The 24,115-nt window shown below is 53.2% G+C and overlaps 8 protein-coding genes across 8 annotated transcripts; 3 read left to right on the forward strand and 5 right to left on the reverse strand.

The window, feature by feature from the left end:
- Positions 1-2: 2 nt before the first annotated feature.
- On the reverse strand, positions 3-1,406 carry PODANS_5_920 (uncharacterized protein; the record flags this gene model as incomplete). Its single annotated transcript, XM_001904211.1, has 1 exon — positions 3-1,406. A coding segment is annotated over one exon (1,404 nt), but the record flags the coding sequence as incomplete, so codon positions are not given.
- Positions 1,407-3,263: 1,857 nt separating this feature from the next.
- PODANS_5_910 (uncharacterized protein) lies at positions 3,264-10,434 on the reverse strand (the record flags this gene model as incomplete). The annotated part of the gene is made up of 5 exons (XM_001904212.1): positions 3,264-3,887; positions 3,941-5,520; positions 5,571-9,570; positions 9,623-10,024; positions 10,078-10,434. The coding sequence occupies 5 exons, from the start codon at positions 10,432-10,434 to the stop codon at positions 3,264-3,266; spliced, it is 6,963 nt and encodes a 2,320-aa protein (XP_001904247.1).
- A 2,500-nt stretch (positions 10,435-12,934) lies between these two features.
- On the forward strand, positions 12,935-13,368 carry PODANS_5_900 (uncharacterized protein; the record flags this gene model as incomplete). The annotated part of the gene is made up of 2 exons (XM_001904213.1): positions 12,935-13,000; positions 13,075-13,368. 2 exons carry the CDS (start codon positions 12,935-12,937, stop codon positions 13,366-13,368), a joined length of 360 nt encoding a protein of 119 aa, XP_001904248.1.
- Positions 13,369-14,044: 676 nt separating this feature from the next.
- Positions 14,045-15,149, forward strand: PODANS_5_890 (uncharacterized protein; the record flags this gene model as incomplete). Its single annotated transcript, XM_001904214.1, has 2 exons — positions 14,045-14,577; positions 14,648-15,149. 2 exons carry the CDS (start codon positions 14,045-14,047, stop codon positions 15,147-15,149), a joined length of 1,035 nt encoding a protein of 344 aa, XP_001904249.1.
- A 96-nt stretch (positions 15,150-15,245) lies between these two features.
- Positions 15,246-17,890, reverse strand: PODANS_5_880 (uncharacterized protein; the record flags this gene model as incomplete). Its single annotated transcript, XM_001904215.1, has 2 exons — positions 15,246-16,832; positions 16,904-17,890. The coding sequence occupies 2 exons, from the start codon at positions 17,888-17,890 to the stop codon at positions 15,246-15,248; spliced, it is 2,574 nt and encodes an 857-aa protein (XP_001904250.1).
- A 454-nt stretch (positions 17,891-18,344) lies between these two features.
- PODANS_5_870 (uncharacterized protein) lies at positions 18,345-19,407 on the forward strand (the record flags this gene model as incomplete). Its single annotated transcript, XM_001904216.1, has 2 exons — positions 18,345-18,628; positions 18,855-19,407. The coding sequence occupies 2 exons, from the start codon at positions 18,345-18,347 to the stop codon at positions 19,405-19,407; spliced, it is 837 nt and encodes a 278-aa protein (XP_001904251.1).
- A 537-nt stretch (positions 19,408-19,944) lies between these two features.
- On the reverse strand, positions 19,945-21,291 carry PODANS_5_860 (uncharacterized protein; the record flags this gene model as incomplete). The annotated part of the gene is made up of 1 exon (XM_001904217.1): positions 19,945-21,291. One exon carries the CDS (start codon positions 21,289-21,291, stop codon positions 19,945-19,947), a length of 1,347 nt encoding a protein of 448 aa, XP_001904252.1.
- Positions 21,292-21,682: 391 nt separating this feature from the next.
- PODANS_5_850 (uncharacterized protein) lies at positions 21,683-23,602 on the reverse strand (the record flags this gene model as incomplete). Its single annotated transcript, XM_001904218.1, has 6 exons — positions 21,683-21,921; positions 21,980-22,979; positions 23,035-23,271; positions 23,330-23,351; positions 23,407-23,501; positions 23,561-23,602. The coding sequence occupies 6 exons, from the start codon at positions 23,600-23,602 to the stop codon at positions 21,683-21,685; spliced, it is 1,635 nt and encodes a 544-aa protein (XP_001904253.1).
- Positions 23,603-24,115: the final 513 nt, after the last annotated feature.

Raw genomic sequence — 24,115 nt, forward strand, 5'->3', positions numbered from 1 at the left:
TGCCACGGATAAGCCACATGCCATCCCCCTCCTCCCCAATTATGCAAGCTCAACGGCTTGATCCCCGACTCATAAAACCCAGACGGATCCCCATACAAGTCCAACTGCCACAGCTCATTCAACAGCGTGAGCTTGTAGTTTGAATTCTCATAAATGCACTTTCTCAGCAAGATATCCCCCTGCGGTCCCCACCCCGAGTTCGCCTCCTTAATCTTCTGCTCCGTTTTGCAACTCTCATACCTCTCGGCCACCAAACCCGCCATGGGCACACTCAGAAACACCCCCGCGCCCCCGAACGCCTGCGACCCATGCCTCTGAATGTTATTCACATCCTCCGAAAACGTCCCAATATACATCGGAAACCCGTCATCAAACTCGTCAAACCTCTCCTTCAGCGCATTGAAGCTCGGAAAGAAGGTGTCATCATCGCACGTCACCAGCCACTTCTTCCTCGGCCTTTCCGGGTGGTTATACATGGTCGGCACCAATGCCAAATACCTCACGGCCATGATATCCTCTGCATTAGACCGATACACATCCACATCGATCCCCGCCGTCGTCAAGATGTTATGGGTCTCCTGTAGCTGCTCATCCTCGGCATCCAACAGCATCAGAAGCAGCTTCCCACCGTTAGTATTCCCCTTCCCATCTGTCAACCAATACGTCCACTCGTTCACCGGGCTCGTCTTCGGATCGCTGAACCGTTTGTACGTGGTCGAGACACCAAACATGAATTCTGATGCATTGGCACTTCCGGGGAATGGAGACTGCGAAACGGGCGCCACAAGGGGCTCGGGGCACGACTCGGCTTGATACGGCTCGGGGTTGTTGAGGTCTACTGTCCTGATGGTGTCGGTCAGGAAGCTTTGGTTTAGCACCGTCATGGACTTGCGGCGTATGGGCTGACGGGAAACCTGGATATATCGTTTCGTATACTCAATCTGGCCCCCCAGCTTGTACTTTTCCTTCCACTGCTTCAGCCGAGCAATGTCATAATTGCAGTCCATAGGGATGGATGAGTTGACCAATGCAGTCGCAATATCCCCTGTGGAGCTGGCCCGGTGTGGCTCTGTCGGTGTCGGAAGTGTATCTTGCCAGTCGGCGCCATGCTTCAACGGTCTCTGGAGATATATCGCTTGCTTGGCTGACGCGGCCGTCTGGATGATGGCGGTCTGTACTTCGGCACTGGATCTGAGAAGGAGGGTACTGATGGCGAGAATAGCAAAAGTCAGGACAAGAGCTCTCGCCATGGGGCTCCGCATGGGGAGGCAGCGGTGTGGGTTCGGCATCAGGGCCACCATGCTGCCGCTGCTGCGTCTGCTGCTGCTGCGTGTTGACGTCGTGGGCTTGTCAAAGTTAACGTCCGAGGTTGAAAATCTCAAAGCTTGACAGTCTGCAGCCGGCATGTCGTTTGTACTCGCCCTTGTCCGTGGAGACACTGTCACTAGCCCAACCGTTTGGGCGGAAGGAGCGACGCTTCACCGTGTGCCCGTGCCGTGGTGGCTCCCTGATGGTGCGGAGGAACGAAGGCAGACTCGGAACAGGAAGGAAGCTTGCAAATGTCGCCGTTCAGCCCTGGCAGAACTGACTGGGAACGCCGAAACTCTGGACTGGGAAGTCGGGGACAAAAGCCAACGTGGCAACTCAGCAAGCAATGAGGAACCAGCAAGGAAAAGATAGCAAGAAAAGACAGCAGTAGTACAATGTACGGTCCGACGCGGGTACAACGACACCTCAAGCTCACAAGATGGAGGCACGGCAATTAGGAGGACCAAAAGTGGCGTTGCCATCAAGTCAGAGATATCGGAAGCTCAGGGGAACGCTCGGAGCCATGTCGACCGGGCGGACATCTTTCGGGCCATTTCCCAGGCGGCATGAGGCGTCGAGCTAATTCTTATGGCGGTGACATGGAACGTCATCGAGTGGGAGTTTCCGAGGCAGGAAGGAAATGCCCGGTTTGATGCAGGTACCCGGGGTGGCACTGGCTACGGACGAGTTGGCAGCTGAAGTCTCAAGATGTTCCGACAGTGGATGGCGATCTCCATTTATACCATTCGACTCCAAGCTACCTACCTTATTTTTTGCAACTCATCTCAATGTTCTTCTCGACCTAGATGCCATCATACATCAATAGCAACGCCCACCACCCGCCCCCGAGCTCAACATCCGTTTGTCTCCACAAATCCCACAAATCCCACCTCCCACGCAGGAACCCGGCCAAGCAGCCTCACATCCCCTAAGCTCCCGAGTGTTACCTGAGCTGAGAATCACTACCTAAATACACGATTTTGCACAGCAACAACATGCAGACGACCGCGTATTCTGAGCAAACGTGGATACTTATGATCAAGGCGTTTGCTTCCTATGATGATTCCAGAAGATATCTAGACAGAGTTTCCCTTCCCGCTAATAATATCGGAAATGGAGCTCACGGCAATTGGCTTCAGGGGTAAGTACGCCACCACACGCTGTTGCAGATCTCCGATCGGTCGGAACCAGCAATTCTCGTCCCACATCAAAGCATTTGTTTCAGACGAAAAGGCACCTTGGCCCTGTCACCTCTCTTCGTACCTCTGGCACACTCGCACAACAACAAAAGTCAACACCAAATAATGGAAAACCCCTTGTGCTTTTTTCTCTCGTCTCGAAATCCTTCCAGATTCTCCACTGAGAGTCCAAACCCGAATGATTGAACTTTTATGTAATGTGAGAGGAACAAGACAGCCAACTACCCCCCCTTTGACGGGTCAGGACTGTCTCAACCTCCCGAACGTGTTCCTCCTGTCTTCCGTCATCCCACAAACACGACCACAAAATCTTGCCGAAGTTGAACTCGGTGTACCGTGAATAAAATTTTCTTTCCGTCTTGCCGATCACGTTGTACTCTCAATCTGATAAGAAGACATCCTATCCCCCTCTAGACCATCCCATCTTTTCCGCCACCGCATCTGGAGCTCTCGACTGGAGGTCTGGAAGTTAACCGCCAAGGCACGCTAGGGAGCTTGTTGTCGTAGCTCCCGCTGTCAACCTCTCTTGGCTCGCCTCGGCGGTTGCTTTCAGGGGTACTATCTTCCGAGAGCAAGAACAACAAGAAGACAATGCTTTTAACTCATGTACTGCTACCTATCTATACAGAACACCAAGGTATCTAAATCCAGGATTAGAAACAGAAAAAAGAAAAAGGAAAAAAGTGTACAACCCCATCTATCATCTGCAAACCATCGTCCAAGTTGTGTTCGAGCATCAACTTCATCCCCCCTCACTCAAGGCTTACTCAACTGCTCCTTCCTAAAAAACGTCCCAAAAGCCACACATATCCCCCCCTGCATCAACAAACAAACCCAAAACCACCCATTCCCCAACCCATCCAGACTCAACGCCAAATTGGGAAACACCGGCCCCGGCCCAACCGCGTTCGGCGCCGTCGCCCTCCCCACCGCCGTAGCCACACTCCCCAGCACCTGCGCCGCCACCAGCGCAAAATTGTTGTGAAACCTCGTCGTGGTCTGCAAAAGCATCATGCCCACCCCCGTGCCTTGCAACGCATCCAAGACCCCGAGCCAAAGCCATAACGATCTCGACAGCAGAGCCCCGCCCACGTCTGATGCCCAGGGGAGGGAGGTGCCAACCCCGGAGACACCCCAAAAGATTTGCGCCCAACGTGGTGCGCCGAGGCCGATGGCGAGCACGGGGAAGAGCCAGCTGTGCTCGCGCGACAGGTGGGCGAGTTGCCAGAAGAGCGCGATCCAGATTAGGCCAAAGAAGAGGATGATGAGCAGCAGGATCTGCCAGGGTTGGGCGTGGGCCGTCGTCCAGAGGAAGCGCCAGCTGCGGCCGTAGTTGGAGGAGAGCCAGTAGTTTTGGATTATGACGGAAACGAGGAAGCACTGGGCGAGATGTCAATATGTGTGAAAGGTAGGGTGAGTGATGATAAACTTACGATAATTAGCTTGCGTCGGAAAACAGACTTGAAAAATGATGGGATGGACCCCGGAGTTTGGCGGTAGTAATCAGGCAAGCCGAGGTGGGTGACAACCGCTAATGCCATCATCAGCACCGCAACAGGGAGACAGACGGCCGACACAATCGTGTTGGATGCCCGCGCCATGGGGATACCGTTGCTGTCGTAAGAACTGAGAAGAGATCCCCAGTACCAGAGACCGCTGATGTAAATCTGCTGTACACCCTGCACAGCGCAGGCACGGATGACCCATGTCCTCACTGGCGCACCGCCCTCGTCGCCAAAGTTGAGAGCAAAGAACATTGATCCGCTGGAAGATGCTGCTGCATACAGCCCAGAGGCTGTGTTCTGGACCCAGCCTCGCGCATAGAATGACTGCGCAAACGGCGCGCAGCCAGCAAAGAGAAAGGCAAGACCGTAGATGGCAAAAGGTGTAGACAAGACCCAGACAGATTTGAGATTGCGGGAACCGACCCACCAGCAAATGGACGTAGCGGCGTAAATCGAGGCAATAGTGTAAAGCGTTCCCGCTGTTTGACCCTGTTCGCCATTGAGCAGGGAAATCTGGTACGAGTTGGCAGCTAGGATTTGTCCAAGCGCCAAAATGAGAGTGTAAATAGGCCAGTCAAACACCTTTCGAAGCATGAACTTCTGCATAGCAGTCGTATGCGCCACGGGAGGCACATCTTCCGTCTCAAAAGTGGAAACATACTGCCCATGAGTGGCATGCAATTCGTCTCCATCCTCGGCTGAGTAGACCGAAGACGCAATACTGGGTGTGTAGGGGCTTGCTGGGCGGGATGGAACATCCAAAAAGCGAGGATGAACACGACCTGGCGAAGGTGGTTCCACAAGAGTGACCTTGGATGTGTTTCGAGACGAAGATAATCCGAATTTGATGCTCTTGTAGTCTTGGAACCATTGCTTTTCAGACCGGACCAGATATTGCTCAATGCAGAGATCGGTCTCTGAAGATTTGGCATCAAGATTCGCCAACATCTTCTGGAACTCGACAGTGTATTCGCCATCAGTGTCCGTGAAGAACGGGTCAACCTTTTGCAGTGCAAAGTCCTTGCGCCCTTTGGTGACAGAACGAATAGAGACATCTGAGTACCTCTTGGTATTTGGAGATGGCAGAGGAGGCATAAGTGGCCATCCTGCTGCATCAGACATCGGACTTCTTCCACCTGATGGCAGGCCGTTGTAGCCAGGCGTGAGAAACGAGGTAGGAGTGATGGGTCGGCCAGACTGTAGTTCTGTCGGTGTGGGTGAAGCAGAACGTGAGAGATTTGTCTTGGAGAGTCCCACAAGTCGGAGGTGGTCTGGCTTGTCCCTGTGCTTCTGAGACTTTTGGATTGATGTGCTGTGAAGCTCGCTGATCTCTTCTACCCATCGCGCGACTGGGAAGCGCTGTTTGGCTGAGACAGCTCTCATCTTCGCACGAGTCTCGGTATCTGAGGCGAGGGCGCCCTCGATGGCATCTTTGAACTGACTGATGAGATGCTTGGCCGATGTTGATTCGACAGTGTAATACCACCCGGGCATGTTCCCGAGGCCACCTGAAACTTGTTAGCCTTGACTGTAAGACTCGATCAGGGATAACGCTTACCAACTCGAGCTCCCACCCCCAACGCTCCTTTCCTCCCAAATTCCACTGCCACCAAGCCAAACGGCTCGTCGCGAGATGGAATAAGCGCAAACTCAGCACCACTGAAGATATATGGAGGCAGCTGTGTAAACTCTGGCTTGGAGAAAACCCGACCAGGATACTGCTCCATAAGTCTTGCCAATTTGATAGCAGCCAACTTGCCATAGAGGTCGATAACTGGCCCGATAGCAATCAACTGCACCTTTGGATTGTGCTCCAACACAGACGGGAACACGTCTGCAATAATATCCACCCCCTTCTGCATAGACCATCGACCAACAAAGACAAACAATTCAGCATCTGCATCTTGCTTCAGGCCAGCCCATTCCTGGGCCTGCCGACGGAGCCCAGCACGCTTAGCTTCAAACTCGCCATCAACGTGAACCTTCTCAGCCTGGGAAGCTGCCTCAAGCTCCGGCGACCACTCAGCTGTGTCCGAAGGATCTGGATTTGGAAGGCTTCCAATTTTTGAGAGGCCCCAGAAAATTGGATATCGTGCAAAACTTCTCTTGCCATACTTCTTGGAGACTCCCACCGCTCCGAAGCCGTGTTGGAACTCCCGCAGATAACTAGCTCCCGCGTGCAGTAAGTTGAAGACCTCGCCAAATTGCACAAATCGTTCCACAACCTTCTGGTCCAAGTTGAAAACCTTGCAGACCTCCTCCTTTTCTTCTTTCGTTCCAAGGCTCCACATTCCCTGAAATTCGGCGTTGTGAAGAGAAAGGCAGCATGGAATAACACGAGGGAGTAGGTACAATGGGGCAAGGGCGCCGTGGAAGTCGTTGATGTGGTAAATGTCCGGGTTGAAGCGCTTCAAGGCCTCGGAAATACACTGATTCCAAGCCGAGTAGTAAATGGCGCTGTCAAGATCATCCATTCTTTCCGGATACGGATTGGCGGGTGTTTGAAGGCGGAAAACTGGTGCATCGAGCAGAACGTAGGTGATATTCCGGAGCGTGTGGTATTGAACATCGACATTGTACTGAGAGCCGAGAATCGTGATCTCCATAGGCTCGGCACGTTGATCAACTGGGTACCCATTAGGATATGCGTTCTCAAGACCCCCAACACACGGGACGACCCAGATGATATCTAGATGGCCAAGAGCTTTGCCCATCAGTTGTGCCATCACACCAAGACCACCGATCTTGATCTTGATCTTCCAGTCTTCGATATCGTACTCCATTGTGGCAATGAGGGCCTTCTTGCGAGGAGCCCCAATGTCCATATGAAGGCCTTGGCCATTCAACCCTCTGCCGGTTGTGTGTGATGTCCCGGGCCGTGTTGGACCACCGACAGAGGATGCATCAGACGAGGGTCGACTCGGTCGAGACAATGGCTTTTCCTTCATTTCGAAAACTTGCCGGAGCTTCTCAGACAGTTTACCATGCTTCGTGACAGCGCCCGAAACATTGTGCTTGACTTTGTAAAACGACCCGGTGAATGTGAAGACGACGAGCCATCCCGTAAGCAACGGCAACACCCACATGAGCGAGAAGATTGTAATCTGCCGTACCCTGCTGCCTGCTGGAAACTTGCTGTATCTCATGGTGGCATCGTCCACTTCAAACCGCCATCCCACAAAAGGGGAAGGGGGAGACTCAGTGATGTTGACAACATTTTGCCTCAAGGACCCAGGGGGCAGTCTGTCAAGCACATAGTCGAAGTTGACATCACCGAAAATCCACGTCTGGTCCGGAAGACCATCCGGGTTCAAGCCCCAAACGTTAAATTGCAGAGCGGTTGGCCACTCAGCCATGATATCGACAGACCAAACACCACTATCGGCCTTCTGGAGCATCTTGTTTGGAATGCCTGCGTCGAACCCGAACGCATTGAAGTGACCGTTGATGAAGAGGTGGGGGAAACGCCGGGGTAGGTTGGATGCATCCAGGTCACCTTCTTGCTGGTGATGGCTACTTCCAGCAAGCTTGCTGTAGTACTGACAGACGACATGCTCGCCAGTCCAATCCTGCAGGTTTGTTCCTGTCCAATTCTTGGCTGGTAGCCTGTAGTCTTCGCCCGTGTAATCGAGCCATGGGGTCCAGTTCGAGCTCCATGTTTGAGAACATCGGAACTTGGTGGCGCCTGCTGCTCTGTGGCGAACAAAGATGTCCTCTCCTTTAGCGTAGACAAGCTCCCTGGAGTAGTTGGCATGTCTGGGGAAGACCATGGGATTGTTCTGGGGTCCAACTCGCAACAGGAAGTGATCCGTTGATCCCGTACTGCCCGTGCCCGCTTTGTCGGTGGCATTCCGTACTGTAATGCGATGAATGCCATCGGGAATGGAGTTGATTGTGGCGGCGAATTCCCACACCGATGCGACCTGACCAACGTATTTTGTGGAATTTTCAACGACATTCAGCTTCTTGCATCTCAGGGACCCCCTATTGAGCGACGCAACAGCTCCGCCGACCGTGTTGGATGTAATCTCGATGGAGTTGAAAACACCCTCACAATCCATCTCCTGTGAAAAATGTATCTGTATCTCCACAGATGTTTTGCCGTCCTTGGCAGACTCCAAGCGATAGTCATGACCTGGGAGGAACCTGGTGATGACAGGAGCTGGGCCGACCCAACTTTCGACGGGAACAAAGGCCTTGAACCCCCAAGCGGGGAAGCTGAGCTCACTCAAGCAGCCGTGAAATAACTCATCTTCATTGTCATCAATCCGCTTGGTCGAAGGTTCAAGTGTGTACTCCTCATAGGGGTATAGGAGGTTCCTGACCGTGGCACCTGCTCCGAAGGCTGATAGCAAAGCTGTCTGAGGATCAGAGCAGTTGAACTTGTAGTTGATGGTCCTGTTCTCGTTTCCTAGCATTAGCCACACCGGGTCCTCGCCATGAGGTACTGACGAAAAGTTTTGCAGTTGTTGATGGGGCATTCTGATGTAGCTCCATAGACCCAGCTCTGTGCCAGTTCCGTTTGATCCGGGAAGGTAGATCCAGTTGGTATAATTCGATAATTGGTACATCTCAAAGCCATCGTTAAGTGCCGGGTAGACTGTTCTTAGTTCCAGAAATCTCTTGACGACTGCTCGGATTGGGTGTGAAGGATCACGATGATCGAGGCTGACGTTGGGATCGTCGCAGCCGTAGAGGGCAGCGTCGAGGGGAAAATTGAAGTACTTTTCAGATCCGACTTTGTAGCAACCGTGAAGCTCCCATGCATTCGTTGAAGTCATGGGCTGACGACCGTAAAGATAATTACCGGCGATGTTTTCGAGCACATAAAAGGCCTGCTCCTCGCCCCAGTTGACGATGGGGATGCCAGGCATCAAGAGAGACATGATGAAGGCGCCAACCAGGTACTTTTGCGTTCCATTTTGAATTGATGGCCAGCGGAAGACATCTTGGTTGGACACGCCAAACATGTGACGGGGGTCGAACTTGCCAGTGTTGGCGTTGATAAAATCCGTCGTCATGAGCATATCTTGCCACCCCTCTGCCCAACTGATCCGAGTATCCATTTCAGCGCCGTATTCGCCATCGATGCCGAGAAATCGTGTGAGAGCACGATAAGCAGAATAATGAAAACAGGCAGAGTCCAGCGCTTGTACGGGACGAATATACGAAGACGGGCTTGTTTCGTTCGTTGCGTTGTAGCTCTCGGCGGGTGTCGCAGCGAACATGGGAGGCTCTTTGCCTCGACCATAATACAGAGCGCCTAGCGCATTCCCACCAACGATTTCGCCCGGAATAAAAAAGTTGTCTTTGCCATATTTCTTGGCGCATCCCCTGATGTACTCGGACCAATCTGCTTGAGCGTCGAGTGTGATGGTCAGGCCCTTGTCGATACGAAAGCCATCGATGTCGAGACTTGCGATAGTCATGCAAGAAAACAGCTTGATCTTGTCGAGAACACTTGGCCGCCACTCTCGGAGACGATCCTGGACGAAGCCAAACTTGGATAATTGTTTCTGCCATTCTGGGTACTTGCCAAAGGACTCGACATCACCATACTGTGTGGTGTTAGCGAAAGTTATACGACACAAGGGAGGTTACATCTCATACCTGGTCAAAGTCACTGGTTCGACACTTGGTCATCTTAGACATCACATCGTCTCCAACAGGCTTTCCATGCTCATCCCAAAACCGTGGATATTCGCAATCAACTATGGTCTCTCCCAGCGGAAAATCCCAGTATCTTCGGGGTGACTTCCATACGGCTTTGTGTTCGGTGAAGCTGAAAGGTGTGGTCGTGTTGAGGTATCCTTCGAAGCCAAGAAGATCACCCATCGTCGAGATGGTATTTTCGAAGACAACATACATGCCACGTCGGTGAATCTCGTCGATGGCCTTTCTCCAGACCGCAATTGTTCCAAAGTGTTGGTCGAGGAGAGTCAGGTCCAATGGACTGAATGAATCGGCCGACCATGGCTGGTTGATGAAGGGACTGCCACAAATGTAGATTGCCTGTGTCAAGTCAGTGACCCTGCTCCAGGCTCATCATGAGAGAAGCAACTCACCTTGATACCCATGCCCTGAAGATAATCAAGCGTGTCCATGAGACCGCTTACATCGCCGCCGGCCCGCAGCTGGGTTGAAAGAATGTCGACCTCGAAAGCAGTTCCATTGGCGTTGTCGTTTGATGGGTCGCCGTTCACAAATCTGTCAAGAAAAAGAGAGTAGAATGGCATTCGCCAGTTCTCTGGAGATGATTGGAACTCATGGTCAGGCCACTCTCCCCAATAGTCGAGGGGTGTCCGGGCCGACTTGTTCTGGTTGAGGTTGTATTCCTCATATTCTGGGATATATGGAAGTGAAAGACTGGACGCTGCAAAAAGAAGCAAAAGAAAGAATGACTGTACCGACGCACCCATCATGGCGGAAAGCGAATGATAGCCACCACGAAGAAGTGTGCGAGGTGAATGGAAGGGATGTGGGTGGTACACCACATGCAACGAGTGTGAGGGTGCAAAAGACAAAAGCAAGACAAGAAGAGATCACCCAGGAAGGATGTTCCCGTGGGAGAACTGGGACACCAGTCTTCCATATCGCGTTCTCACAGACGCCCGGGTGCCTCCTGGGCTCAACTTGCCTGAGGCCACCCCCTAACCGCCTCGTAGAGGCAAGAAGCATGATGACGGGGGTAGAATATCGCCGCTCATCCCTGATCACGGCGCGTGGGATGCATCCTTCTTCCGACGTTTCTCAGCATCTTACAGCTCATCCCCCTGTGCAGAGATGCTCAGCTTGAGAGCCTCACATCCCTATTCCGTTTAGTCACACAAAGTGATGGGAGTCAAGGCTCAAGGTGGTCCACCGTGGCGGTTTCAATGGGTCAAGGCAGTGTCCCTGGGTGTGGCCTGTGGTTCTGGCGGGCGGGCCGGGAGCAGGCTAGCAATGTCGGTAACACTGATCCTCCTGCTCGGGTTGACGATACACAGAGAAAAGCTTCCTTTCTTTTATTTCCTGAAGGATTTAGGGGAGATGGAGGCTAATTCTCTATGTCATAGTCAGCGGCCGGCTCTTGGGAGATGAAGCAGGATGTTTGGAAGAGGTGATGTCTGTGGTTGTGGAGTCACACCAAGCTTACATGAGTTCTGACGACGAAGGCATCATGCAAGAAAACTTATTAATGAGCAGGTACCTGCGTACCAGCATCTGATGGGCGAGTACGGAGCGGCAAGGTCGAGAAGGGGACGGGCAGACGTGCCGTCGCTGACGAAGTGATTGGATTGATACCTTCCGTACCTGCATCCGAAGAAACCTGACAAACGGATATCGCCCCTGCATCACCCATCCATCAAGCTCACAATCTGAGACCATGTGTCGGCACTTGCCACAGCCCTGATTATCAACCAGTTGCTCCTGCCTTTTGACACAGGCAGTCGTACCCACTTGAACAGATCCCTTCCCCGCCCTTTGAAATCGCTCTTCCAGTTTTGCGAGTTCTTTCCATTGAGCCTTGAATCCTGCAAGCATTGCATGACTCACATTGCTTCGTGGACTTTTTTTTCACGTATTCTGATGCCTGTTACACGACGTATAACAAGTTCATCATATTACGCCGAGCCTCATCGGCTTACCCTATGTCTGGCCCATACTGGGAAAGCACGTCTTTGGTACAGCCTCTTGGCATAATGTCGTATTGGGACCGGCATTTGCCGTTTTGGTGTGTTCTGCAAGTCGTTCCCTACTTTTTTGCACAGCGTGACATTGACGATCTTGTTTCAGATAGGCAAGATATAAAACTGTTAGCGCTAGGGCTGACTGTCTGCGCCGAAAGAAGACAGCACTGTTCAGCCGCATTAGAAACATGCAAGATAAGAACCTGGAATACGTATCCGTACGCGCCGCATTCTCTACCATCGTCAACGACCGCCGCCGCCGCAGAGATAACCAGATTGGGAATCACACCAATCGCCAGGTACCACCGCCGCCACCCACGGGACGAGTTTGATATGTCCCGCCTCGGACGGACGCTAACCCGGCGCTCTGGCTTTGAAAATCTATGTGTGCTCCCGTCTCAAGTGGCTTTCATAATGTTATCTCACTGGTGTATTCGTAGCAAGTCAGCATCCTGCCATGGCAGAGATGCATATCCAACACACCCACCAGAATCTGCCTCGTCAAAGAAAAGAAAAGTCACAACCCCTGGACCTTGCATTGATCCCAATTCGGTTGACCGATTTTCCAAACCTTCTCCAGGTCCCGGGAGCATGGGCGAGAAAGGCCTCACCATCGGTCACCATTTGGCCAACAGCCCGAGGTCATGGCCCATGCGGGGTGTCTATGTCGACACCTGTACGGGTCTAGGTCTGCAAACGATGCGTGAGAGGTCAGCTTACACGCTCTCCGAGGCGTGTTCCTTTTCACTCCCTTTTTCTTGTGTCACTGCAAGAAATCTCACTCACAGTCTTTCCTTCTCTCTCACACGCTGCCACGGTTATCGTCAAGCTGAGGGATTGTCGATCGCTCTCGTCCATTCTTTTAGAAAACATATCTTGTCGTCACTCATTCAGTCACAATGTTGTTTCATTTGTCAGCTCGACTCGGCCGTAGTTTCTGGGCCCTCCTTGCGGTACTCATGGGGCTGCTCATGGCTGTCGCTCCGGCGAGCGCAGCCATGTCCCCCACAGAGATCGCGGTCGCTTGCCACAGCCTTGCCCGCATGGCATTCGACCTGAAAGATCTCGTAAATGTGGTTGCGCAGAAAAGAAATCCGGGACCTTTCCAGGTATGTGGTGCTCAGCCCTGGCATCCGGAAGTCTCGGGGGCTGTTGTGCTCGTTGCGCAACACTGACACGACACGAGCATTGACAGGATATCCTTGACGAGTTCAATGATATTTCCGACTCTTGTCTCTCCAACATCTCGGTCATGATCCGCTCTTCTGTCGTGACTGACCAGGCGGACCAGCAGCTGATTTACGAGGCTTACTCCAATGTATGTTTATCTTTGATCCACTGTTCTTGTTAACTTGTTTGTCCCGATAACTAATCTTTTGTCTGCGGTATCAGTTTATCCAGGGCCTCTTTGAGCTGATGGACTCCGTCACCGAATCTGCCCCGGTCCTCATCGTCCTCGATAAGCAAGCCGAGTTCCGTATTCCTGCCGCCGTCCGCGAAGTCGCCGGCGTCGTGGATGCTTTACTCTATCAGCTCATGGCCATCTTTCCGACCAACACGTCCTATTCATCGCAGACTGCAAACCAAAAGACCCAAGTCGATACGCACTTTCGTCAGGCCGTCCACGCGTTCCATCTGGCTACGGCCAACACTGGATCGCCATACTCCAACACCACATCCCTTTAGTAGCCCGTCCGATCAGGTACATAGCAGACCCGTGGTTGCCACCAGTTGTATACTTACCTAAAGAAAAAAGACCTGGACATTTTCGTTCTTGTAGGTGTGTAGTTAGTCGTGTATTATTATTGTTGACGTCCAGATTGTTTCGTTCCCCTTCAACTGTGCATGTCTCATGTCATTGCCTATTAGATGTCCAGATAAAACGACGCCGTGATGGTTCTTTGGACGTGGACCTCCTTTTACCCCTGATCGCCATCCCAACCCTAACCCCTGTCCGGCGGCATAACGGGTTCTTTAATCCCGCGCGCCCCGGACCCCGCCAAGGGAGCCAACCCCATCAAAGGAGGGGCAAGGCGCATCTGCCTTCTCCATCTCCATATTAGCCTGAAATAGCCTATTGTTCAACTGTCGTCATGTGCGACGGCGAGAAAACCTCAGCAAAAACACCCACGCGCCGGGACAAGTGCGACCGGACCGAGACCTGAGCGAAGCAAACCATGGCGACTCGCGGTTGAGTCGCGTCGTCGCACGGGAGAGGGGGAGCCGCCATCGCAACCACCCATTTGATCCCCCCTCTCCCCCCCTCCAACTTGGGCTCCTAAATATTCACTTCTCCAATTTTCCTGTTCGTCTTTTATTTTTTCCAAATCAGTGACATCATCATCACATTCTCGTTCCAAAAATGTCCTCCGACGCCCCCCTCGTCTCTTTTCTCCCTTTGGGAGCCATCATCCAAGAGCTTCGCGTCGGCGACCTCAATATCGTCCAGGGCTTCCCCACTCAGGACCTCTACGTCTCCCACAACGGCCCCTTCTTTGGGGAGACCATCGGCCGGGTTGCGAACCGCATCTCTAATGCCAAGCTTGATAGTCTGAATGGGGGCAAGACGTATAGCTTGGCTGCGAACAACGGGGTGAATAACCTCCACGGAGGAGTCGTTGGTTGGGGGAAGAGGGTCTGGGATGGGCCGGTTCCTGTTGGTGTCAGAGAGATTCCTGGGGTGGGCAAGATTGAAGGCGGGGAGAGCGTTAAGTTTACGCTTGTGAGCGAGGATGGGGATGAGGGGTTTCCGGGGGAGGTGAAGGCGACGGTGGTGTATACTGTGGGCAAGCAGACGGAGGGGGGGAAGGAGGTTGTTGTGCTGGGGATGGAGTACGAGGCTGAGCTGGTTGGGGAGGGGGTGGAGGAGACGGTTGTCAATATGACGAATCACTCGTGAGTTCTTTACTCCTGGAACAGGACACTGGGAGAAAGGGTATATATGCTGACTTGCTGGGGATGGCAGTTACTTCAACCTTACCGGCGGCTCGTCAATCGAAGGCACGGAGGTCACCCTCGTGACGAACAACTACCTCCCCGTTGACGACGGCGGTATTCCTACCGGCGGTCCCGCCCCCTTTGCCAAGGTCCAGGGACAGACTCCGTTTGTTCTTGGTGCTCAAGAGCCGGATATTGACGACTGCTTCGTTGTTAACGAGGCCGCTGGTTCTATTCCTATCGACACCCGCGCCGAGTCCCTGACCAAGCTCGTCAGCGCTAGACACCCCGAGACTGGCATCCACCTCGAGGTTCTCAGCACCGAGCCCGCCTTCCAGTTCTATACTGGCAAGTACATTGACGTGCCTGAGGTGGCTGGCATCCCGGCGCGCAAGGCCAGAAGTGGGTTCTGTGTCGAGCCGAGCCGTTATGTGAATGCGGCGAATGTGCCCGAGTGGAAGAGCCAGATGCTGCTCAAGAAGGGGGAGAAGTACGGGACGAGGACTGTGTACAGGGCTTGGAAGGAGTAGATTGCAATTGCACCTACATGATACCGGGTAGTCTGACAGAATGAATAAAAGTAACAGGCCATAGGCTCTTCATAATCCTGTGATATCCCCTGAGCATCACTCATCCTCGTCCATGATATCCTCCCCTTCCTCCTGTTCCTTTTCCACCTCCTCCATGGGCCTCTTCGCCGGCCCAGCCTCTTGCTTCCTGTACAAACCTGCCAGCACCTCACTGGTACTCGCCTCCTCAATCCCCTTATCCTCTCGTTTCCTCACAAACCTCGGGAACCGCAAACTCAACCCCTTGTCAGGGTGCACCATTCCCACAGCAGCAGTATAAGTAGGACTAACCGTCACATCCGCAAACGCCACCTCCCACACCTCTGTCGGATTAAACCACACGTCCGGTTCCGGCCCGTAATACTCCACAAACCCTGGCTTCTTCCCCAACGTCCTCCCTTCAATCGCTGGGTCGTAATATGCCTTGTTAGCTTTGTAGAAGTTGTCCGTGAAGCCGGACATGCACTTGCACACTGCCTCTAGGGAGCCTACATCCTCATTTCGGACCGCTAGGAGGAACGGGGACCAGAACTGGGACTTGCGGCCTGTGCCGTGCCAGGCAGCGATGGGGATTAGGTCCAAGGGCTCTGAGGAGGAGGACAGGGAGGTGGAATAGTCCTTTTTTACTTTGAGCCAGGAGTCGAGGCGTTTGTCTGGTTCGTAGGTTGACAGGAGGGGTTTGCGGCGGGATCTTTTCTGGGGGGGTGGGGGGTTGAGGGGGGTTTTGTTGGTGGTGGTGGTGGTGGTGGTGGGTTTGGTGTTGTCGAGTAGTCCAGCGGCGGCAGACTGGTCCTCGTAGGGAATGTCGGGGAGGTTATCCAGAATTTTCACCATTATCCCCTCACATTTTGTCTCTAAGGCGGACTTGAAGAAGGTGAGGACTGGTTCGGAATCTTGTGAGGTCGCGTCTAGGCTTTTGACCCAGGTGAAGTGATGGGGGATTTCGATGAAGAGTGATCGGAGCATGTCCCGGCGTTCGCGAAAGGGGCGGTCGAGGAGGGGTTGGCCGTTGAGGTACATCAAGTCAAAGGCGAAGAGGCAGACGTTGATGGTTATGCTGCCTACGGCGACGTCCTTTCTGGCGCGGTTGGAGAGGGTTTGAAAGTTTTTGAGCTCGCCGGTGGTTTGGTCCACGGCGACAACTTCGCCTTCCATGATGAAGCTTTGGACATCTTCGCCTCTTATCTTGGGCACCAAGGAGACGAGGTCGGGGTATTTGTCCGTCATTAACTCGAGGTGACGGGAGAAGATGGAGACTTTGCCGTCGGCATCGCAGTGAACCTGGGCGCGCTGGCCGTCGTACTTGTACTCGCAGGCAAAGTCTCGCCCCTGAAGCTTGGTGAGCATCTCGCTGAGATCGCGGGTGATACTGCCTAGCATGGGACGGAGTGGGATGTGGAGGTTGAGACCACAGCGGATGGGCAGCTCGTCTGATATGCCAATATCAAGAAGCACTGGGATGAGGTCATTATAATCTGGATGTCTGGCAAATGATGCTTTCACGAGCTCCTCTCCTCTTGACCATATCTCGGCTAGTTCTTCCTTACTGAGCTTCGCTAGCTCTGCTGGCTCCCTAGTAGGGAAATCCGCACCGGGTGGCTTGGAGAGAAGAAAGGCTCTTGAGAGAGCTATCAGCATAGTCGTCTTGACAGCACCGATACGAAGCTAGAAGACGTTAGCTATGCTTACGATGGTCATGAAGTGGGAACACGTACATGCTGACACAAAGTGCGGACGATATATCTGCTCTCCTCGCCTCCTCGAGCATCTTGCAACAGTCTGTCCACAATACGCTGTTTGATGTCTCCACTACCCTGACCTTGTGTCTTTGCAATCTTGACCAGAGACTCAAACACACCCTTGATGGTCAGTGGCTTTGGTTTTTTCAGGGTGAAGCTTTGCTTCTTCTTGGCCTCAAAGGCAACATCACCCGGATCACCCAATCTGTCATGCATGGCTTTCAGCGCCCGGTTGTCAAGTCCGCATACTTGCTTTAGTGCTTTGGAGATAGCCGAACCTCCCAGACCAAGCTCCATGGAAATGTATGGGGGTGAGATGGCATTGGTGGCCAGCCATACTGCGGGCAACAGGCTGTTTGGATCGCCCTCAATAAGTAGACGAAGACAGTTGACAAGCGTGTCCACGATCTTGATCCTGCTTTGGGTACTACTGACAAGCACAAAGCACCGTGTAAGCAAGGCGTAGGATGACTTGCCGCGTTCGGCAGCCCATGATTCTTGGAGCTGCGGGACGTATTTGGATGGATCAAATGTCAAGGGGCTTTCATCCAGTGGTATTGTGGCTGTTACTTGATCTTCCACTGCCGTGACTGACGAAAGCGATAGAGTGTTCTTGGATTTTGCTGTATCAACCTTGGGGGATACGGACAACTTCAGTGGTGATGGAGGAGCTGGAAGAGCTGGTGATGTATTTGGTTCTGGCTGAAGCTGTTGTTGTCTTTGGTTTGATGCTTGGACCTCTGCATCCCACTCAGCCTGCAGCTTCCGAGCCAGTTCCTCGTCAGTCAATTGCTCATCCGACTTCTCAGACTGTGAACCATTTTGTTGAATCTCAGAAGTGGTTCTTGATGACGATCCATTCTGCTGTTGCTTGGCAAAAAAGTACTGTATTCCTTTGGTCGCCGGGACTGCAGCCTTCTTCGTATCGGAATTGAGTTTCCTCTTCTTCGCCGGGCTCGCCATGATGAGACGATGTAAGCACGGTACCTAGGTAAGGTTTATCGTGGTAGCATGCGGGCGTTCGATGGAAGAGAGGGATTAAAAGCAGCGTCCCGAGGCTATTACCTTATCGAATCACCCTCCACATCAAACTCTGACATGTGAGAAATTGGGTGGGGAAAAGCATAAATACTGGGCAGCTTCCCTCAAGTTGTGAAAAGAGAGCTCTGATGTACTGTTGAACTCAACCCACCTCCAAACCGATCAATGACGTTCCGGCGATGCACTGCAATCGCAGCAGCACGCGTCAGCCAGCGCGAGGCAGGCGCCAAAACAGCTGACTGGCAGCCCCGCGCCGAGAAAGCGTAAAGCTTTGGCCATCTCCGTTCAGCGCTAGCCTGTTCCGGAGCGCCAGCGGGCTTGGCAGGCTTTCACACACACATCCTTGAAAAAAAGAGCGGGAAATCCCAGCCCCACCATGCGAGAGGAGAGCGGGAAAGGAAAGATTCTTGACGGGTTCGCGCAAGACCCCCCGAGTGTCGCTTTTCCTCCTGCAACCCACCCCTCCTCACACATCACCATGGCCAGCACACTCAATATGAACGGCGAGGACCCCGTCGAACGGCCTCAGCAGATCCGCGACATCATAGGAGGTCTCGAGCGGTACAACCCCCAGGCCGCTGAGGTCCTCGAGGCCTACCTCCAGCAGCAATGTGAGGAGAAATTCACCGACTGCAACGCCAACAGGGCACTGTTGAAGCTGTAAGTATCTCCCATGTTCCAACTCGCTATGGCTTATCTGGTTTTTCATGATGTTGTTTTTTATAAACGTTTCCTATTAGCCTGAAAAGCGGCCTAACAACCCGCACAAGCTGAGGTCAACTTAATGTGTCTGATATACAAACCATCTGATGTCTTACTGTCTTGGAGTCGTCTTGTTGAACAAAGGATCATCTACTAACCATTGTCTGCTCGGCGCAAAACACAGGTACCAGCTCAACCCAGACAGGATCAAGGACGAGATCGTCACCAACGTCCTCGTCAAGACAATGACCCAGTTCCCCTCCCCTCAGTTCGACCTTGCCCTTCACCTCCTCTCCCCATCATACTCCAACCCCGGCCCAGGCTCCTCTTCCGACCTCGCCGAAGCTGTCGCCAAGCTTAGAACACTCAACAGCCACCTCGAGGGCGCCAGATACGACCACTTCTGGGCCACCCTCGAGAGCGACGATATCTACGCGGACCTCACCACCGACATTAAGGGTTTCGAGGAGATCATCCGCGTCAAGATCGCCCAGCTCATCAGTCTCGCCTTCCGTGAGATCAATATCAGCGTCCTCGAAAGCTACCTCGGTCTCCGCAGCGAAGCCGAGGTCAAGACCTTTGTCACCGAGACCTGCGGCTGGAAGGTCGGTGACGACGGCATCGTTCACATTCCTAAGAACTCTGAGAACGAGGCCAAAAAGACCGAGATCCGCGAGGACGTCTCCATTGACATGTTCAGCCGTGTCATCAAGAGGAGCTGGGAGGAGAATGCTTAAAAACACCAAACTACAAAGATACCATATTACACACACTAATGAAAAGGGTGTTTTGTGTGATGGGAAACGGTTCATTGTAGAGTACTTTTTTGAGACGAAGCGGTACTTTCCTTTTTCTGTCTATTGCGTCTCGCTGCTGCGGCCGGTTACCCCTTGTTTTGCATTCTGGCGGCGGAAAAAAAAAGCCAAAAGCTTCTGACGGCGTTCATGGGATTTTGCGGAAGCGATTCGGGGATAAAAGGGGGGAACAAGGGCCTTGGAAGAAGGTTTTATACTGGGCTTAGAGTTGATCATTAGCCTTGGGCCATATTCACATTATACCTCTGGACAAAAAAAGAAGAAAAATAACCCAAATATGCCATCCTCTGTCCTATGCTGCTTGTCATGTTGAATGGTTTTGGTGTTCCCTGACTGGGCATCCGTAGACTCTGAAGGGGGGCTGGTGTACAATCAACAGTAGGTTTCATGGCAATTTTGGTATCTCATTCTCCCTTCCTACATCTCGATTCATCTAAAACACGACCCTTCCCCCTATCCTCACCTCTTAACACTCAACTCCTCCCACTGAACACCCGCCCACTCCTCCAAATACCCCCCTTCTCCCCCTTCCACACCCCTCTCCTGGCAATCCCTCTCACAAACCCCCACAATAACCGTCCCCCAATCCATCCCATCCAGATCCTCCTCCTCCCCTTCCAACTCTTGAATCGCCTGCGGCGTCATCTGCACCTCAAACACCCTTCCCCCACCACAATTCCCACACCTCGGCATCCCCCCCTTTCCTCCCTTCACCTTTGCCTCCCCCTCCCCATCCTTTGCATACAGCATCTTCCCCACGGCATCACTCTTGCTATACAACAGCGGCTGACCAGCAAACTCATACCTGATAACCTGCTCCGGGTTCTGCCCCACCCTGTCGGCAAACTTTTGAAACACAGTGTCCATGCTCGACTCAAAAACCTCCTTGTCTTCTTTACCTCCTCCACTGGACGAGCCCTCGCCCGAGTCAATGTCCATTATCTGAGTCTTTTGCGAGATGGGCGCGGGCTCAGGGTCGAGCTGTTCGTAGTCTGCCTCTGCTATCCAGCGTACAGGATAGGATTTCGGGAGGAGGGAGGAATCTGTCGGCCAGGGTTCGGGGGGTGGTGCTGGAGTGGCAGGGGGGAGGTTGAGAGATAATGTTTCGGCGAAGGATTTGGGGAGTTTCTCCTCCTCAACTTCGACGGGGGTGGGTTTTGGTTCCGGAGCAGCCGGGGTCGGGGCCGGGGCGGCGAATGGGTTGGTTGAGGTGGTGGTTGGCTTGGGAGCAAAAGGGTTTGTTGAGGCAGAAGCAAACGGGTTACCACCCGAGGAGGAGGAGGTTGGCTTCGCGCCGAACAGCGCCTCCCCTAGGCCGAGGGTAGACGCCTTGGGAATGACAGTGGCTTCTTTCGGCTTGGTTTCCTGGGACTCTTTGGCTGCCGCAACAGCATCAGGCGATACCCTCAACCCTCTAATCGCCCTGATACTCCCCTCATTTCTCCGGCAACTCTTCCTTCTGCAGGCGAACACATAAAGCCGGCGTTCGTGGCCGGGGTATCGGTCTGGGAGCTCGGCGTTGAGCTGGAGCAGGAGCACCATGAGGTCTTTGCAGACTTTACACCGAGCCAGCGCGGCGGAGGGTGGTTTCGAGGGGTCTAGCCATGTCTGATTGAGACTCGGTAAGTATTTGATCAAGTTGAGTTGTTGTCTGCCCGTGGCGCAAAAAGGGTGACTTACTGGCTGTCCTCCAAGCCGGCTGATCTCCTCTCCTTGTGCGTCCTCCGAGGCGTACCCCAGGAGAACGTTGGTCTCCTGGAAATCATTGTCCTCGGCGCCCGAGGAATCGCTGTCGTAGGGAGCCATTCTGTTCTATGTTTATGGAGAATCGCAACCAATACCGGGCTTGATGGTGGAAAACTTTGGGGTAGCAGTCGCAAAGCTTTTCGACAAAACTTTGGCGGGGTAGGAAATATTGCCCCGCCATCCAAAGCCGACTGGCCAAGATGACGGCGCTGCCTCCGTCCAAGCAATTCCGATGGGATGAAATAAATACGCGTCTACATGAGGCTTCTGGCACTGGGCCATATTTAGAGTGCATTACTGGTTGTTTAAAGCCCGTTGACCCAAAGCAGGCCATCGTTCCCCGGAGCTTACACATTTGCCAGTCACCCATAAGGTTGATGTGTTCAACAACGACGGTTCGTCTTTTATTATGTCAAAGAGGTATCTTACGAACAAAGTCTAAACTATTTCTTCACTGCTCGGGACCATCCATACCCGGGCCAGGTCCACCTGATCTGCCCATCTGTCTCGCCTTCAGCAGCTCATCGCACAACAACAGGTTGGACGCGATACCCGAGCTGGAGGCAATGCAGTTTCTCAACACACGGAAAGAATCGTACACACCCTCGAGGGTAGGATCCATCGGCTCGCCTGTAGCCAGGTCAAGGCCGACAACGTTGCCATCAGCATGCTCATCGTGGAGAGCAGCCACTAGAAAGAGACATGTTAGCAGGTAGATCGATAAAATAACAGGGAGGGCCCCACGTACAGGCATCCTGAATGTCAAGACCAGCGTTGGCGGCCAAGGTCTTGGGAATGATAAGAAGAGCGTCGGCGAAGGCATCCACACCCCACTTGGCCTTGCCTCTGACAGTCTTCTTGAAAGCATCGCTCTTGAGGTGCATGGCGCAGGCGACTTGGAAGGCACCAGCGCCAGGAACAACGCTCTTGTCGACAATCATGTTGTAAACACTTCTAAGACCATCACGAACGGCATCTGATACCTGGGCGATGGTGTGCTGGTTGGGGCCCTTGATAAGGAGGGTCACGGACTTGGGGTCCTTGACGTCCTCAATGAATGTGTACTTCTCCTCGCCGAGCTGCTGCTCGTAAACGAGGCCAGCCCAGCCGAGAACATCTGGGGTCAGGTCATCGACGCTGTTTTGCGCAACACCGCCGCAGATGAGTTGTAATCTCTCCATGTTTCTCCGCTTAGCTCTGCGCAGCGCGAGGATGCCGTTCTTTGCGAGGACGTCGAGGGACAGGGGGTCGATGCCCTTCTGGTTGATAATGACAAAGTTCTTCTTGCCGTCGCTTCCGCACACCTGCTTCTTGAGATCAACAATCTTCTTGAGCTTGGCGTCAACGAAGCGACGCTCGCTTTCTACCAGCTTATCCCGCTGCTCGGCACTGGAGTAGAAGAAGCTCGAGTTGATTTCGGTCTTTTCATATTCCAAGCTCACATTGAGGGTGAGAATGTAAGCGTTCTCGACACGCTTGGGCATATCGGGATGCCTCGCGCCGTGGTCGAGGGCAAGGCCCTTGATGAGTTGTGTGTCGGAGGCAGTGCGGTGCTGCATCTTCATGATCTCAACCATGTGCAAATCGGGCTTCTCGGGGGCTTGGTAGATAGCGAGGACGGCATCGACGATAGAGGGGGTCAACGTTTGGGCAAGGCTGGCACTCAACTTTGTGGCGAGAGAGGTTCTGGCGACGGAGAGGAGGAGCTCACGGTCGACTTCGCGGGCAAGCTTGAACTGGTCGAGGAACTATAGACAGTCAGTCAGAGGGAACTCACAACGGTGTCTAGCTGCAACCACAAACCTTCAAAGCCTCGTTCTTCGCAATCTCGAAGCCATCTGTAATGATGCGAGGGTGGAGACCCTCCTGAATGTAGCGGTCGGCCTGCTTCAGGAGCTCGCCGACGAGCAAAACTACTGATGTTGTGCCGTCTCCGCAGATATCGTCTTGTGCTGTCGCGGCCCGCGCAATCATAACAGCCGTAGGGTTCTGTATTTGCATCTCGCGGAGGAGGACGTTGCCATCCTTTGTCAACTTGATCTGTTACCCCTGGCGGTCAGTCACTGCATATCGTCCCCGCTTCGCAATCGATTCGTACCTGACCGGCGCCGTCGACAAGCCTGTGCCCAAAATGTTAGCCAAAGCGACCCCGAGTATGCCAGAGAGTATTCATACATCTTGATGGTGCCCAGAGGGCCCAAGTTGGACTTGAGGACATCCTGGAGACCCTCACCAGCGGTGATGTTGACCTTGAGAGCTTCGCCCCGCCTCTGTTAAACACCCAAATTAGCATCCCGGTCGTCTGGTTGTATCAGGCGGATTCGCGTACCCTGGACTCGGCCTTGGGGTTGAGAAGCTGTGCGGCGGACATGGTGGCAGACGGACAGCGAGGGAGGTATCTGACAGTTCGGGGGATCGCAAGATGTGGAGGTTCGCTGCGCTGAAGCTTGTCGCCAATCGACAACTTTTTTTTGCAGTGCTTTTTAGATTCCAGGCGGTGGTTTAGGCGGAGCGGCAGGCAGCGACAAGGGGTGAAGGAGCTCGGACCACGGCTCAGGAGAAACACCCCGCCAACACGCTTATTGATAGCTGGCTACCTCTTCTGTCACCATTCTTCCCAGCATTCATAAGTACCCACTATCATCACATCATTGGTGGGAACCATCCATCTCACTGTTGTCTTCGTCAGGTTGGGGCATCAACAACTCACCATCGGGAATCCATGTTTGCTGGTGACGGCTTCAGGAATGACTTCTTGTCTGATTTGGCTTGGATAATTCATTCTTTGTATTAATTCTTTGAGTACCTGGCGAGAAACGCATCAATCAGCATCATGAAGGGGGCACTCAGTCGCGCCTCCACTGTCCTAGCAACAGCGCTCTCG

This window comes from Podospora anserina, chromosome 5, assembly GCF_000226545.1.
Source record: "Podospora anserina S mat+ genomic DNA chromosome 5, supercontig 1".
Lineage (NCBI taxonomy): Eukaryota > Fungi > Ascomycota > Sordariomycetes > Sordariales > Podosporaceae > Podospora > Podospora anserina.